Genomic DNA, 17,137 nt, shown 5'->3' on the forward strand with positions numbered 1-17,137 from the left:
TCTGATCGCCGGAGGCGATCGGAATTATGCTCCAGGAGCGCCCTCTAGTGGGCTTTCATGCAGCCAACTTTCAGTTGGCTACATGAAATAGTTTTTTTTTTAATTTAAAAAAAACCCTCCCGCAGCCGCCATGGCGATCTCAATAGAACGCCAGGGTGGTTAAGACAGAAACTGTCATGACAGGCTCTGTTATTTTTACCGGAGTTACTCTTTAAAAAACAAACCAGTGCAAGTTCAGCATTATTTCAGACATATGAAAGTTTTTTTTTGTAATTAAAGCAAGCCTGAAATGTAATAAAATTTGAAAGTTAGATACTTAACCTCCCTGGCGTTATGATTATTTCCAGATGTAGCGTCTAAAAGCCGTGCAATTGTTTCACAAGCTTTTAGACCCTAAAAACAAGAAAAAAAAAACATTCCACAGAGAGATCTGCAGCAACCTATGCATAACTCACTCAGGCACATGATTACCGCCCTGAGCTGCAGATTTACGTCCTGAGCCTGACTCGGGGTTACCGCTAAGTTTAACACATAAGTGTGAAGCTGGACCATCCAGAGGATTCCTTGGTCCTTCTCCAGCCAATCTCTCTCTCTTTAGCGTTGGGCCCCTCTTTCTCTTTAGGCCATAAACAAGCACATCTGCACTAGGTATGTGCGAGTACAGTCTGCAAATGCCCAGTACAAGCAATCATACACAGACACGACCCCCCCCCCCCCCCCCATGTACAGTGCATGGCTGCTTCCCTATACTGGGTACTGGTAGATAGATGCGCTTGTTTAAGGCCGCATTCGACCAGAGAAAGGCTATTTGACCTGCTGGGTTGAACCGGTACAATCGCAACTAATGCTGGATCAATGGGCTGGGAAAGGATCCGAGAAGCCTCTGGACTATGCAGGTGACCATCTTTTATACTTCAGCACTGCTTTAAAAGGCTGAACTTCTAGTGCAATAAGCTCACATTCTGCTGGGGATGCCACACGTCATTCAAAAGTGGACTGGAATCTGATATTAAAGGACACCTGATGTGAGAGGGATATGGAAGCTGCCAGATTTCTTTCTTTTTAAAACAATGCAGATTGCCTGACTGACCTGCTGATCATCTGCCTCTAATACTCTTAGCCACGCCCCCTGAACAAGCATGCAGCAGATCAGATGTTTCTGAGAAAAATCTGACTAGATTAGCCACATGCTTGTTTCAGGTGTGTGATTCAGATAATACTGAAATGAAAGAGCAGCAGGATAGTCGGGCAACTATTATTGTTTAAAAGGAAATAAATATGGCAGCCTCCATATCCCTCTCATTTCAGGGGTACTTTAAGCTGCATGCAGCTGCTATTAGAAGGAATACAAGGCAGAAGCCCCAGAAGGATGATAGTTTATTTATGCTGTAGTGACAGGCATAACGCTGGCCCACTTCACAAAATAGCTGCTTTGCTTGTATTGTATGACACTAATAAGCTAGACAGACCCCTCTGCAATTATGATCTCTACTCACCCACAGTGCTGGACTTCAGCTCCGCCTCCACCGCATCATAATGTGCTGAGAACTTCTTGTTGATGTTTGCCTTAACCACATTCTCCTGCAAGAGAAAACCTGATCATTAAAACGAAGCAAATACAAGCCGGCTGTGTTCATATATCATCAGAACAAGGAGGCTGCCATTGCTGAGCAATGATACAAAAAGCCTCTTGCTGGTCACTGATATCTTCAGCCCTGTAAAGACAAGACTGTCTGACCAAATGTGTCATTAAAGGAAACCTGAAGTGACATGCGACATGAGATAGACGTGTATGTTCAATGCCTAGCACACAAATAATTATGCCGTTTTCCTTTTTTTCTTTCTCTGCCTGAAAGAGTTAAATATCAGGTATGTAAGTGGCTGACTCAGTCCTGGCTCAGACAGGAAGTGACTACAGTGTGACCCTCTCTGATAAGAAATTCCCCTTTTTACCTCTTTCTTGCTCTCAGAAGCCATTTTCTGCAAGGAAAGTATTTTATAGTTGAAATTTCTTATCAGTGAGGGTCACACTGTAGTCACTTCCTGTCTGAGCCAGGACTGAGTCAGCCACTTACATACCTGATATTTAACTCTTTCAGGCAGAGAAAGAAAAAAAGGAACACAGCACTGTAATTTGTGTGCTTGACACTGTACATACACATGTCTCTCATCATGTGACATGTCAATTCGGGTATCCTTTAATGATCATTTTGTCCAAAAGTCTCCTCCCACCAAAGAAGAATACCAGCAACCTCCTTCTGTAGTATATTGTGGAACATTATTGAGTATAGTTCAGTACATTGGCGTATAGTATTGAGTACAGGGCAGTATATCAGGGTAAATAATAATGAACAGTGCAGTTATATATTGGTCCATGGCAATATGAGGATAAAAAATTCAAAAAAGGTCCGCACACTCCAGTGTGGTCAGTCCACATTTATTAGACAAAACGTGACATTATGCCAATCAAGACCCAACAAGTCGTTTCGGGGCCACGGAGGGTCCCCTTTGTCAAGGTACCATTCTGCTTATTGCCTTGCCAAAGGGGACCGTGTACTGACCACACTGGAGTGTGCGGACCTTTTTTAAATTTTTGATCCAGTTATATATATTGGGGTACAGTGCAGCATACTGGCGTATATTAAGTACAGTGCAGTATATCGGGGTACAGTACATTGGGCTCTATTCACAATCACGCATGCGGTAAAGGATTTTTTACCGCTAAATTACCGGCAGCTACTTGTAGGTGATATGAAAAAAATATTAGTACTTAAAGCGGACCTGAACTCAGAAAGTCCTCTCTGCTCTAAAAGATACACAACAGCATCATAACCTTTAAACAAAAAACATTTCTTTGTTATACCGGATTCAAATCCTAAAATAAATCTGCACAGTTTCTACTTCCTGATTCATGGGAGCAGACATATTGTTCACCTCCTGTGCTTTCGAATGGCCTTATCTGGCATCTCTGCTGTGGCAGTCATATGACACGGGATAGATCAGATTACAACCTGTGATTAGACACAAATGAGGGGGATTAAACAGGCTAAACTCTCTAAATACATACAGGGTGCATTTCTCTTTGTATTTCTTCAGTCCTGTGCAAGAGTTCAGGTCAACTTTAAAGTGAACCTCCAGACTAAAAATTGACTCAGCAGCACTGGAAAGGCCTGGTGTTTCATTAACAGTTTCACAGCATCAGAACTTTTTTCTCTTATACAAGCCTCATTTTTAGCTGCACAGAAGAAAACTGCCCGGGCCTTTTTCCCCTAATGCTGTGCAAAGCATGATGGGATTGCTGATGTTCTCGTTCTGCTGTTTTGGTGCAATTTTTCTTTTTCTTTTTTTTTACACTTTGAATTTGACATTTGAAGCCTAGGGTGTGCAGCTGGGAGGGGTGATCAGGGCACATGACAGTTGGAACTGTGTCTCCTGCTCCCTGTCACCTCCTTTCAACCAAAAAGATGGCTGCCCCATGACAAAGATGGCAGCCCCCATGAATCACAAACATTTGCCTGTTCTTTTAAAACGGGGTGGGTAAGAGATTATACTACCTATCTATTCTAATTAACATAACTAATGTAACTTAATGACAGTATGTTTGTTTAGGCTGAAGTTCCCCTTTAAGGCAGAAATAATGCACCAGTTTTCATAGTGAATTTGGATCTTTTGTGGAAATTACTGACTTTTGCGGTAAATTTCCACATTTGCACACTTTTACTGCACATTTTCCGCACGCGGAAAATTTTGTGAATGTCAACATTGTCTTATTTTGGTCGCAAATTTCCCGCAAGTAGTTTTGTGAATAGAGCCCATTGTGATACAGTATTGGGCACTAGTCTATTCTAGGAGACCCAGCAGGCCACCTCATTGGAAACAGTTTATCATTCACAGCACTCTCTTATGCTAGGAATACACGGTACGGTTTGTACCTTGTAATCGAGCCGCTGGATCGATTCCGGTGCATCCCCGCGGGCGCCTGGATCGATTCCCGCTCGTTCCCACGGGCGCTTCTTATCTTCTCGTTTTCTTCTATTGTCCTGCCCACGGTATCCAGCGGGGGAATCGATCCGGCGGGTGATCGGGCATGTCGGATTTTATCAATCGAGCCATCAGTGGCTCTATTACATGGTACAAAACGTACTGTGTATTCCTAGCATTACAGCACAAAGCATTGTGATTGACTGAATAGTGTGGGTGTAGTTTATTGTAACCTATTGGAAACCAAGACGTTCAAGAGGGTGCCGTCCACCCAATCATGTTAGCCGAATCCCTATGAGGTTTCCTGCTGGGTTCCCTAAACTAGACCAGCACCCAGTATTGAATACAGTGCAGTATAATGGGGTATAGTATTGAGTGCAGTATAATAGGGTACATGATGGATTACAGTGCAGTGTAGTATATTAGGGTAAAGTATTGAGTACAGGGCAGTATACTGGGGTACAGTGCAGTATATTGGGGTGCAGCAGCATGGAGTATAGTGCACTGGAGTATATCAAGGGACAGTATTGAATACAGTGCAGTGTATTGGGGCACTATATTAAGAACAGTGTTGTATGTTGGGGCACAGTAATGAGTGCAGAGAAGTATATTGGCGTACAGTATTGAATACAGTGCAGTATAATGGGGTACAGTATTGAGTACAGTGCAGTATATTAGGGTACAGAATATTAGAGTGCAGTATGGAGTATAGTGCACTGTAGTATAACGGGGCACAGTATTGAATACAGAGCAGTGTCAGATATTGGGGTACAATATGGAGTATAGAGCATTTTAGTATATTGGGGCACGGTATTGAGTACAGAGCAGTGTAGGATATGAGGTACAATATAGAGTATCGAGCATTGCAGTATATTGGGGCACAGTACCGAGTACAGAGCAGTGTAGTGTAATGGGGCACAGAATTGAGTACAGTGCAGTATATTGGGGTGCAGAATACTGGGTACAGCATAGAGTGCAAAGTAGTGTAGTATATTGGGGAGCAGTAGGGATTATAGTGTATTAGTACATTGGGGTGCAGCATTGAGTACAGAGCAGTGCAGTACATTGGGGTACAGTATGGAGTATAGTGCATTGTAGTACATTGGGGCACAGTACTGAATACAAAGCAGTGCAGTATATTGGTGTACAGCATGAAGTATAGTGTATTGTAGTATATTTGGGGTACAGTATGGAGTATAGTGCATTGTAATATGTTGGGGTACAGTACTGAGTTCAGAGCAGTGCAGCATACTGGGGAACAGTAGGGATTATAGTGTATTATAGTATATTGGGGTAGAGTACTGAGTAGAGCAGTATATTGTGATACAGTATAGAGTATAGAGCATTGTAATATAATGGGGTACAGTACTGAGTACAGAGCAGTGCAGTATACTGGAGAGCAGTAGGGAGTATAGTATATTGGGTAGCAGTAGAGATTATAGTGTATTATAGTATATTGGGGTGGATTACTGAGTACAGAGCAGTATATATTGCGATGCTGAATATTGGGGTACAGTATGGAGTATAGTGCATTGTAATATATTGGGGTACAGTACTGAGTACAGAGCAGTGCAGTAAACTGGGGAGCAGTAGGGAGTATAGAATACTGGGGAGCAGTAGGGGTTACAGTGTATTATAGTATATTGGGGTATAGTACTGAGTACAGAGCAGTATATTGCGATGCTGAATATTGGGGTGCAGTATGGAGTATAGTGGTGCATAGTGATATATTGGGGTACAGTACTGAGTACAGAGCAGTGCAGTAAACTGGGGAGCAGTAGGGAGTATAGAATATTGGGGAGCAGTAGGGGTTATAGTGTATTATAGTATATTGGGGTAGAGTACTGAGTACAGAGCAGTATATTGCGATGCTGAATATTGGGGTGCAGTATGGAGTATAGTGGTGCATAGTGATATATTGGGGTAGAGTACAGAGCAGTGCAGTATACTGGGGAGCAGTAGGGAGTATAGAATATTGGGGAGCAGTAGGGGTTATAGTGTATTATAGTATATTGGGGTAGAGTACTGAGTACAGAGCAGTATATTGCGATGCTGAATATTGGGGTGCAGTATGGAGTATAGTGGTGCATAGTGATATATTGGGGTACAGTACTGAGTACAGAGCAGTGCAGTAAACTGGGGAGCAGTAGGGAGTATAGAATATTGGGGAGCAGTAGGGGTTATAGTGTATTATAGTATATTGGGGTAGAGTACTGAGTACAGAGCAGTATATTGCGATGCTGAATATTGGGGTGCAGTATGGAGTATAGTGTTGCATAGTGATATATTGGGGTAGAGTACAGAGCAGTGCAGTATACTGGGGAGCAGTAGGGAGTATAGAATATTGGGGAGCAGTAGGGGTTATAGTGTATTATAGTATATTGGGGTAGAGTACTGAGTACAGAGCAGTATATTGCGATGCTGAATATTGGGGTGCAGTATGGAGTATAGTGTTGCATAGTGATATATTGGGGTAGAGTACAGAGCAGTGCAGTATACTGGGGAGCAGTAGGGAGTATAGAATATTGGGGAGCAGTAGGGGTTATAGTGTATTATAGTATATTGGGGTAGAGTACTGAGTACAGAGCAGTATATTGCGATGCTGAATATTGGGGTGCAGTATGGAGTATAGTGGTGCATAGTGATATATTGGGGCACAGTACAGAGCAGTGTCGGAGTAGCCAGCACAGTATAGGGGTAGAGAGCGGGTCACCTCAGCGATCTTCTGCTTCATTTGCTCCAGCTGCTCTCGCTGCCTCTCTCGCTTCTTCATCAGCTGCATGGCCCTCCCAGCCTCGCTGGCCGCCCCCTTGTATTGCGCCATGCTGTCTCCCCGATATGCTGGGCTAGCTACAGAACTGCTGCTCTTCTCCTCGGAGAGTACTCTGCCTTCCTCTCACAAACAAACACACACACACACAATCCAGCCACTTCCTGCCGTGCAGCATTCTGGGAGCAGCTTCTCATTTCCGCCGTCGCTTGGTGAGGCTCCCCATCAGAAGGGTAAGACTGCGCATGTGCAGCTCTTTTCGGTACTATAGCTGTGTGTGCTTTTACTGCCATCAGCATGTGCAGCTCCCTTCCATGGAGGGGTGTGGTCGTCAGACGAGGCAGCCTTTTCTGACATGGTCTTCAGCTGCCTGCCATGTCACAGAGGGGAAATATCATAATTAAGCTAAAGAAAAAAAAGAACATAATGGATATTCATAGAAACATTTTCAAAGCATTTTCTGTTGGCCCTTACTACATAGCTTTGGTAAGATTGTATTGTGCAATCTTGGCAGCTAAAGGGCAGCTAAAAAAAAAAAAAGTTTTACTTACCTGGGGCTTCCTCCTGTCCCTGGCAGCTGTTCCTCTCCGCAGCTCTGGTGTTCCGTTGCAGATGCTGACTTCCCCAGGTCGGTATCTACTGCGCCTGTGCAAAGCATACATATGAATTGGCTGCCGGGAGACTTGGGCGCAGGATACAGCCGGTATGGCTTATCCTGCTGCTGCACAAGTTCCTGGCGGCGTTAATTACTATTCCCCCTCTAGGTCCATGTGGATAATGAGGAATGATATATTTCGGCTTCCAGCTATCGCTGGCGGCCGAATTACAGTGTTAAAAAGCCCTATTACGGCTTATGGTGGTGGCACCAGCTGCACCCAAATCTTCATGCGCTGAAAAGAACTGCTCCGTCTTCGGCTGCCTGCCATGTTACAGAGCAACAATAGGGTTAGGAGCGGCACACCTTTCCGTTTTCAAAGATCGGGTGCTGAGTCCTGGACGCTAAGCCAACATCCAATACTTATAGTGAGGTCGAAGAGTGGGCTCGCACACCAGCTTCTCAATAGAGCAAAAAAAAAGTTGTTTATTAATCCATTATGTGTCAAACACAGAGCATGACAATTGTTTCGGGGCCACTGCGGGTCCCCTTCATCAGATAAGTGCAGACAAACATTGAATTGAAATGTGCACACCAATAAGTACTAGTGATACAGGCTCAACCCATTAAAATGGGAAACACCCACTCATTATAATGTAAACATGTAGCAAACAATAGATAAATGCCATCTATGCAAATAACACAAACATCAACAAACATGGATGCATAGTGTAATGCCCAAGTAATGGGTCTCATAGCAAGCTTTGCTGTATGCATAAAAACAGAAACAGTAGTAATCTATCTATGTTGTCACTCACCACTCAAGTTCAAACCTATTGGTCAGCGCCGCCCGTGTGGGACAACACCCTCCGTGAGCAGCCGTTAGAGCAAGTGCCGATCGTGAGGAACATCCACAATACGCCCACTTCTGGCTGGCCCGATCCACCGCAAGATCCAACAGAGCTCGCCGGAGCGGAAGGGGCGTGGCCCGATGTGCCGCCGCAAGATCGGCTGCCCCTGCCTATGCTAATTTATTTGTTGGATATCTTGAGGAGATGTTTGTGTTCCGGTCGCCACTGTACCTTGCCCACGTCGTTTTGTGGGTAAGGTACATTGACGATGTGTTTGTGCTATGGAGAGGTGACCGTAAGGATCTTTTTGATTTCATTGAATACCTCAATTCACTGTTTGTAGGTATTGTCTTCAACCCGGAGATCTCTGATCTCTCTGTGCCCTTCTTAGATGTTAAGGTGGAAAAAACGGCAGATGGTCTGAGCACTACATTGTACAGAAAACCGACTGATCGGAATACATTTTTGCTGTATAGTAGTGCTCATCCCAGTCATCTAATGAATGGGTTGCCTGTCTCTCAATTTCTTAGAGTTCTAAGGATTTGTTCTGATGCAAAAGAAGCAGAGGATGAAATTGACAATATGAGGGACAGATTCATTGAGAGAGGATACCCAGACCACATCCTCCAGGGAGCTATTGGCAAGGCACATGCCATCTTCAATGGTACGATCACGAAACCTGTCAAAAACAACATTCCCTTTGTCCAAGACTTTAGCCAAATGTCCACAGCTGTTAAAAGATCAGTGGATAAAAACCTATCGATTTTACAATCTGATAAAAGCCTCAACCCTATACTTAGAGAAAAAACACTGTTCTCGTATAGATCAAGCAGGAGCATCCGGGACATTTTAGTGCAAGCTGATCCATGTCAAAAATATAGCATACAACAATTTATCTTCTCTCAAAAGAAAGGATGTTATAAGTGTTTTAACTGTAATTTTTGTAACTCGCTTATTACAGGTACCTTCTTCACCCATCCAAGTTCTGGTAAGAAATTTTTTATGAATGACTATTACAATTGTAACAGTGAACACTGTGTCTATCTATTGAAATGCCCATGTGGCAAGGGATATGTGGGAAAGACCACTGGTCTGGAGCCTTTAAAACCAGATTTCAACACCATAGGAGTGATATACGCATTGCCATAAAGGCACATGAGGAAGGCAAACCCCTGGATTCTACTAAACATGTTGTGGTACACTTTGTGCAAATGGGTCACCGAGTCAGTGAGCTTAGGGGCCTTGTCATTGACAGGGTAAAAAAACCGAGGCGAGGGGGCAATTGGGACAATCTTTTGCTAAGGAAGGAAACTTTCTGGATACATACTCTGGACACTGTGTCACCAAAAGGACTCAATCAGTTCAACTCCTTCACATGTTATCTTGATGAGAGATAGCATTGTTTATTTACACCTCAGGAAGGTTATTGTATTAGTTTTTGCAGTTCTCCGCTGTAGTCTCCAATTAACTACTTGCAATTGCACGATGTATTTGTAAGGCTTGGTGGTGTATTCTCCACAGTCAGCATGCAACGCATGAGCTGACGTGGAGGAGGTACACACACTAGCACAAAGAAACAGGCTATCCCTAGTATAGTGGAGGGGAGGACTGACTCCAATAGGAGATTGTGGCGCACAGAGCCGGTGCAGATCTGACAGCCACAAACAATGCTTTCGTTATAACGTCTCAGCGCAAAGTAGCGCTGAGCGCATAAACCAGAACTGAGGAGATCAGGACAGGTAGACAGAATGAACGCTTGCTAGCTAGCGGCTACTTAGCGACAGCAAGCGTCCAAAACCAGACAGACTGGAATGAGGCAGCCAATGCGTTGCGGCGATGGCGTGCCTCACAAAGACAGGACAGGATAGTCAGGAAATAGCAGGATCGAGATAGATGAACGTAACACAGATAAATATACAATAAGTATGTTTTCCTAGCGTATTACAATTACAGCTATCAATGAAACTATTTGTAACGTCTGACTAACATATGTATATATCGGCAATGAACCGATATATGACATAAGCAGGAACGCTGACTAGGACTGGAGTAATACAGGGAACAGGACTCAGAAGGATTCGCTATCTCTTCGCAGAGATTAACGCAATCCACAAACAGTAACAGAACTGGATTCAGAAGGATTCGTTATCTCTTCGCAGAGATGAACGCAATCCACAAACAGGACCAGTCCACAAACAGGATAACTAGCTCAGCACGGGTGCTCACGGAACGCGCAAACTACCAAAACGTGCTGGAAAACTGACTAACTGAACACAGGAAATAAACAGTTCGTGTACGTATATATCAGCGACACTGATGTATCAACGTAACACGAATACAAGGAAAATAATAAACGTGCTGGTATGCATATATATTGGCAATGAACCAATATATGATGCAAAGACCAGCAAAGTATCTTTATAACAAGAAACACGATCGGGGGCTAAAGCGACAGCAAGACGGGCTTAAACTGAAGCTATGAAAACCCAAGGAAACCCTGCAGGAAGCAGATCTTTATACTGAGGTCATCCAATGGGAGCAGACATGCAGATTCCCACACAGGTGAATGATAATCAGTCACAAGCTGACAGCAGGGAAAGACAGACAAAGCTATGCAGCTTGCATGGAAATAGATCAGAACTGCCTGAGCTGCAGCACTACTACTTCCAGCAACAGCTGCTGCAGCAGCGATCATCACAGTATTTGTTTATTTATACAGGCCCTCCTGTTATTTTCCCTCTTGTGTATTTCCCTTGTTCGTCTCCCATTCCCTGTTTGTCCCTTTCCTATTTGTCCTTGCCCATCTCTTTAATGTGCATGCAGCTCCGTCACTGGTTCTAACACTGCGGACGTATTATAAGCCTAAGCGCTTTGAGTCCTATGGGAGAAAAGCACTATAGAAATGTTATTGTATTGTATTGTATTGTATAAGGGCCTATTTGTTCAGCAGTATATGGATAGTAACGATAACTTTGCATGTTCTGCAAGGATTGATACTTATTATTGGTCGGCGCGGACCTTAGTGGGACACCCCCGCATTTGGTATTGGAGCGCGATGTGTGCACGTTCTTATGGGTCATCGTTAGCGCACTTGGTGCGCAGCCAGCGCAGCGTATACTCCGGGGTGGCCTCAGTGTGGTTGCCAAGGTGACGTGAGACGCCAGGCATACCAGCTTGTTGAGCTACTTGTCCTCTGTGGCGTCACGCTTTGTTGCTGTGCGCAGAGCGATCTGGCTCCTATTGGATCTTGTGGCGGCATGTCGGGCCACGCCCCTTCCGCTCCGGCGAGCTCTGTTGGATCTCGCGGTGGATCGGGCCAGCCAGAAATGGGCGTATTGTGGATGTTCCTCACGATCGGCACTTGCTCTAACGGCTGCTCACGGAGGGTGTTGTCCCACACGGGCGGCGCTGACCAATAGGTTTGAACTTAGCGGTGAGTGACAACATAGATAGATTACTACTGTTTCTGTTTTTATGCATACAGCAAAGCTTGCTATGAGACCCATTACTTGGGCATTACACTATGCATCCATAATGTTTGTTGATGTTTGTGTTATTTGCATAGATGGCATTTATCTATGGTTTGCTACATGTTTACATTATAATGAGTGGGTGTTTCCCATTTTAATGGGTTGAGCCTGTATCACTAGTACTTATTGGTGTGCACATTTTAATTCAATGTTTGTCTGCACTTATCTGATGAAGGGGACCCGCAGTGGCCCCGAAACAATTGTCATGCTCTGTGTTTGACACATGATGGATTAATAAACGACTTTTTTTGCTCTATTGAGAAGCTGGTGTGTGAGCCCACTCTTCGACCTCGCCATGTTACAGAGGGGAAATATCACAATTATGAAGGTAAAGAAAAAAAAGCCATAATGGATATTTATTTAAGTTCACACTTGCGTTTTGGTAAGTAAACGGACCGGATCCTGATCGGATCCTGACCTGATCCTGATCAGAACCGTACGGTTCCGATCCGGATCCGGTCCGTTTGTATCAGGCATGCATCAGGCTGCCATCCGGATCCGTGGGCAAAAAATAGTTAAATATAAATAAAAAAATGTTTGGGTCAGCAGAAGGTGCACCTGGTGCACCTGTAGAATCAGGTTCCTCCGCTGTAGGCATCACCTCCGATATTCTGCCAAACAGCTCCAGCACGTCTGTCACTGCTGCTCCACTCCAGACATGCTTGGCCCATGTGTCCCCATCCGAAATGGCCGCTTGGATACACATAGGAAGTGGGGTAGAACGTCAGGTTTTTGTAGGCAGTGTGTTCTGTGCCTTCCGTTTCCCATTGGTTTCTGTGTTCCTGATGGTGCTGTCAGGCTCAGGTCAGGCTCCGGTCAGGATGCGTGGGCCGGAGATCCGGACACAAAAAATAGCACATGTTGGAAAAGAGTCCGGAGTCCGGATCCGGTCCGGCTACGTACTGTACGGAACGTACGTATGTGAACGTCCGCATAGCCTTTGCATTGCTATGCGGAACGTACGTTCCGTTTGTACAGTATGCGGTCCGGATCAGATCCGGAAAATCCGGATAGCGAACGCTAATGTGAACCGGGCCTAAACCTTTTCAAAGCATTTTCTGTTGGCCCTTACTACAGCTTCTTTGGTAAGATAGTATGGTGCAATCTTGGCAGGTAAAGGAATGAACCGAGGAAAAAAAAAAGTTCTATTTACCCGTGGCTTCCTCTAGCCCCTGGCAGGCAATATGTCCCTCGCAACAGCTCCGGTGTCTTGGGGTCTCCTCCGTTGCAGATGCTGACCTCGCCAGGTCGGTATCTACTGTGCCTGTGCGAATGCGCGGCCGCACTGCTTGCGATCGTGCTCATGTCATCTGGAGCGTTATGCTAGGCGCAGTAGATGCTAACCTGGCAAGGTCGGCATCTGCATCGGAGGAGACCCCGGGACACCAGAGCTGCGGCAAGGAACAGATAGGCTGCCAGGGGCTGGAGGAAGCCCCTGGTAAGTAAATTTTTTTTTCCTCGGATCTTTCCCTTTAACATATATATACCCCACCGCAGCTATATGTGCCCCCAGTATAGATAGATAGCCATGTATAGGTGCCAGCCCCAGTATAGGTGCCCTCAGTATAGCTAGGTATAGATGCCCCCAGTATAGCCAGGCGTGGGTGCCCACAGTATATCTAGGTATAGATGCCCCCAGTATAGCCAGGCGTGGGTGCCCACAGTATATCTAGGTATAGGTGCCCTCAGTATATCTAGGTATAGGTGCCCTCAGTATAGCTAGGCATGGGTGCCCCCAGTGTGGCCAGGCATGGGTGCCCTCAGTATACCCAGGAGGGGGACGCAGCGCAAAACGGGGGAACATGCCCACACATAGCGGCTGGGAGGGGGTCCACTTCCCCCCTCCCTCACCTTGGGCTCCCCCGTCAGCGCTTCCCCCTCCAACACTTCATTCATAGCAGTGGCGGCGGCGGCATGGTAAAAGGAACGCACAGTTCCGCGTTCCACGCCGAAGGTCCGATAGACAGGAAGTAGCGTCATCACAGACAGAGAAGGACCTCCGGCGTTGAACGTGGAAGTAAGTCCGCGTTCCTTTTACCCTGCTGCCGCCGCTGCTATTAATGTGTGTTGGAGAGGGAAGCGCTGACGGGGGAGCCCAAGGTGAGGGAGGGGGGAAGTGGACCCCCCTCCCAGCCGCTATGTGTGGGCATGCTCCCCCGTTTTGAGCTGCGTCCCCCTCCTGGCTGCGTACCAGTGGGGTACGCGAACCGCGTGTTGAGAAACACTGTTCTACAGTATCCGGTAACAACACATTATCGGCAAATCCTAGAAGTCTGGGGCTTCAGGTGGAAATAGCCGAGCCTGATCAGATCCGCTCTACTGCAGAGTTGGTCTGGTGTCTGCATCTGCGCAGTAGAGCTGATCTGGCTCGGCTATTTCCGGCCTGAGCCTAAACAAAGCCACTACTGCGCCTGCGGGAGGCTCACACAGGATTGTTATGATCCTTGAGCCCAGCGCGATCTTTGGGGGCTGCCATCACTGGAACGGAAGGATGGAGGACGATGGGGGAAGCCTCATCAGGTAAGTACCCACCAGGGGCTCTTTTTCTTACAGATCCTCCTCTAAAATATTAGAGTGAAAAAGAAACCAGGAGCGCACTACCTTTTTACTTCAATAACACGCAATAAAAAGTTACACTCACAGTGTATCGTAGTACAAAAGCGCCTGTACAGCCTGCCGGCAATCGCTTCCTGTCACCCGTGCTTGGCCAGAGCAGCGGGGAGCGTGGTTGTTGGCGGAGGAGTCGAGAGCGGTGGGCGGAGCCAGGTCGCGGGGATGCCGTCTGACGTCACGACGCGTTTCGGCGTTGACCACGCCTTCGTCAGGTCAAGAGGCAGAGGATCCTTAGAGGCAGAGGATCAGCAGGGCAGGCAAATTGCATTATTTAAAAGGAAATAAAAATGGCAGCCTCCATCTCCCTCTCACTTTAGGTGCCCCTTAAAGTGAACCAGAGATGAAAATAAACTACTGAGATAAAAAATTGGATCTGTCCTTCTACTCCTAAAAAATGACTCTTTTAGATATCTCAAGGTTTCATTTTATGCATCAACATTTACAAAGCAGATTTAATGTTTCATAGCCTCTGCCTTATTGCAGTGTCAGAGTGAAAATACATGAAATATTGACCCTTTTATCTTTTCCTCTCACAGTAAAAAGCCCAGGTATCTGCTGAGGAAAGTGTTTTATAGCTGTAATTTGTTATCAGTGAGCCGACTGAGTCCTAACTGGAGAAAAACAGTTAGTTCCATAGCTAATTATAAACTTTTTCAGGTAGGGAAAAAAGAAAAGGAGCACAGCATAAGTGTCTGTATGCTTGCCACTGTGCACATGTCTATTTCAACATGTCATCTCTGGTACACTTTAAAGGGAAGGTTCAGGGAGTATGAAAACAAAAAATCCATATCCACTTACCTGGGGCTTCCTCCAGCCCGTGGCAGGCAGGAGGTGCCCTCGCCCCCGCTCCAGAGGCTCCCGGTCGTCTCCGGTGGCCGACCCGACCTGGCCAGGCCCGGCTGCCAGGTCGGGCTCTTCTGCACTCTAATCTGCGCCTCACGGGGGCGCGCTGACGTCATCGGACGTCCTCCGGGATGTACTGCGCAGGCGCAGTAGTTCTGCGCCTGCGCAGTACAGCCCGGACGTCCTATGACGTCAACGCGCCCGCGTGGGACGCAGAAGAGCCCGTCGTTGGAGCGCAGAAGAGCCCGACCTGGCAGCCGGCCTGGCCAAGTCGGGTCGGCCACCGGGAGCCTGCGGAGCGGCGGCGAGGGCACCTCCTGCCTGCCACGGGCTAGAGGAAGCCCCAGGTAAGTGGATATGGATTTTAATTTTTTTTTCATACTCCCTGAACCTTCCCTTTAAGGTAAATAAGCACATATAATTAGTGTTCTGTATCTGAATTGCGTTAGATCCCACAACAAGCACTGTGGAGAAAGTGTGGTGTACTGTTGCTATGGAAAGGGGAGGAGACATGTCAGCATGGCACACAAGGTGGGCAGGGTAAGAAGGGGAGCAATGAGCTTAGGATCACCTGTACACACACACCCGTTTCCTGGATGAGTTTAGCTTAGCATGCGTATATAGCTTTAGAAACACTCCAGAATGGTTGCTTGATGTGAACATAAAATGGAATTGATATGCAAATATTTGTGAATTTATGCAAATTGATGCAGCTTGAAATTGGACCAATCAGTTTAAACCTGGGTGGGACTTGACTGGTTCACATTCAAGCTCCATATATTTGCATAAAAATGTACATACATTTGCATAAACTCGGAAGTATTTGCAAATCATTGATCATCCATACTGGTAATCCTTGCAAAATATAGAACTGAATGGAAGTTTTTAACCAAATGGAATGTCCCTTTAAATGGTGAGATGTAAGTACTTTATGCCTTTAGCTGCCTAAAACTGACAGCAGGCTAAACAACACTCAATACAAAACATTTTATTCAACAGAAACTGAACACATCAATTAAAAATGCACACACTGTTATATTTACACAAATTTATTTGGTGTTTGTTCAAAGTGTACCAAGACTATGAAAAGTATATACAAAGATCTGTACAATGATATTGAATTGTGTACTGAACTTTTAAAGAAACCATATAGAAATGGGATATAATGGATGGGGGTAACTTTTGTCTGGGAGAAGCTGCACTCAATGCAAAGTGACCCCAAGGTGTTTTAATCATCGTAAATATTACTGTGACCCTTCATTCATTGGATGAATTGACTCCAAAATGGCCATATGTTTTGAAGCTCCTCAGGGGTAAACTTGAAGCTTAGCAGGGGTGAGGTCAGAGCTCTGCAGGGGCGGGTCCAGAGTTGTGCAAGGGCGGACCTTGACAAGATAACATGCAGTATAAACAACTCCCAACCTGAGTCACTTAGATCCACAGTATTCGGTTTGTACTCAGTGGTTACACAATTGAAATATAGGAAGTGAACACGTTAAGTGTTTTGAAAAGTCTGTAAAATGCTTAAAAAATAATTTGACAACATTAAAATAGTCTGCAAGTGTTTTGTTTTCCAGAATTACATAGTAAAAATGCTTTAAAATCTGTACAAGTATTCCGTTGATATGAAACTTTTAATACTGATTCAAAATCTGTATATACCCGATTTTCTGGTATACGGTGAGTCAAGGTAGCCAAGTCACACCAAATTTGTTCAAAAAGTCACCATCACTGGTAGATTAAAGCAGTGATGGCCATACATTACATCGATTGTAAAGAATCTGTGTTGAGCTTTGTGTGTGTGTGTGTGTGTTCGCCCCTCCCCCCCCTAGAAATTGAGGGGTTGTTTCTGATCAGTTTTAACAAACAAACTGATCAAAGATGCGATTGACTGTAGCTGCAAATTGTCATTAGCTGTCTGTGGATCAACGGTTCCTTAGTGTATTAAACATGG

General features: G+C 45.4%; 1 protein-coding gene across 1 annotated transcript in view; it reads right to left on the reverse strand.

The window, feature by feature from the left end:
- The window catches only part of FAM50A (family with sequence similarity 50 member A), a 42,902-nt gene extending 35,968 nt beyond the window's left edge, over window positions 1-6,934 (reverse strand). Inside the window, exons 1-2 of the mRNA XM_068248811.1 lie at window positions 6,695-6,934; window positions 1,497-1,581 (exon numbers count right to left, since the gene is read on the reverse strand). Of these exons, the coding sequence (XP_068104912.1) occupies window positions 1,497-1,581; window positions 6,695-6,805 (196 nt within the window). The 5' untranslated portion in view covers window positions 6,806-6,934. The remainder of the gene's footprint in view (window positions 1-1,496; window positions 1,582-6,694) is intronic.
- Window positions 6,935-17,137: the final 10,203 nt, after the last annotated feature.

This window comes from Hyperolius riggenbachi, chromosome 8 (assembly GCF_040937935.1).
Source record: "Hyperolius riggenbachi isolate aHypRig1 chromosome 8, aHypRig1.pri, whole genome shotgun sequence".
NCBI classification, from domain to species: Eukaryota; Metazoa; Chordata; class Amphibia; order Anura; family Hyperoliidae; genus Hyperolius; species Hyperolius riggenbachi.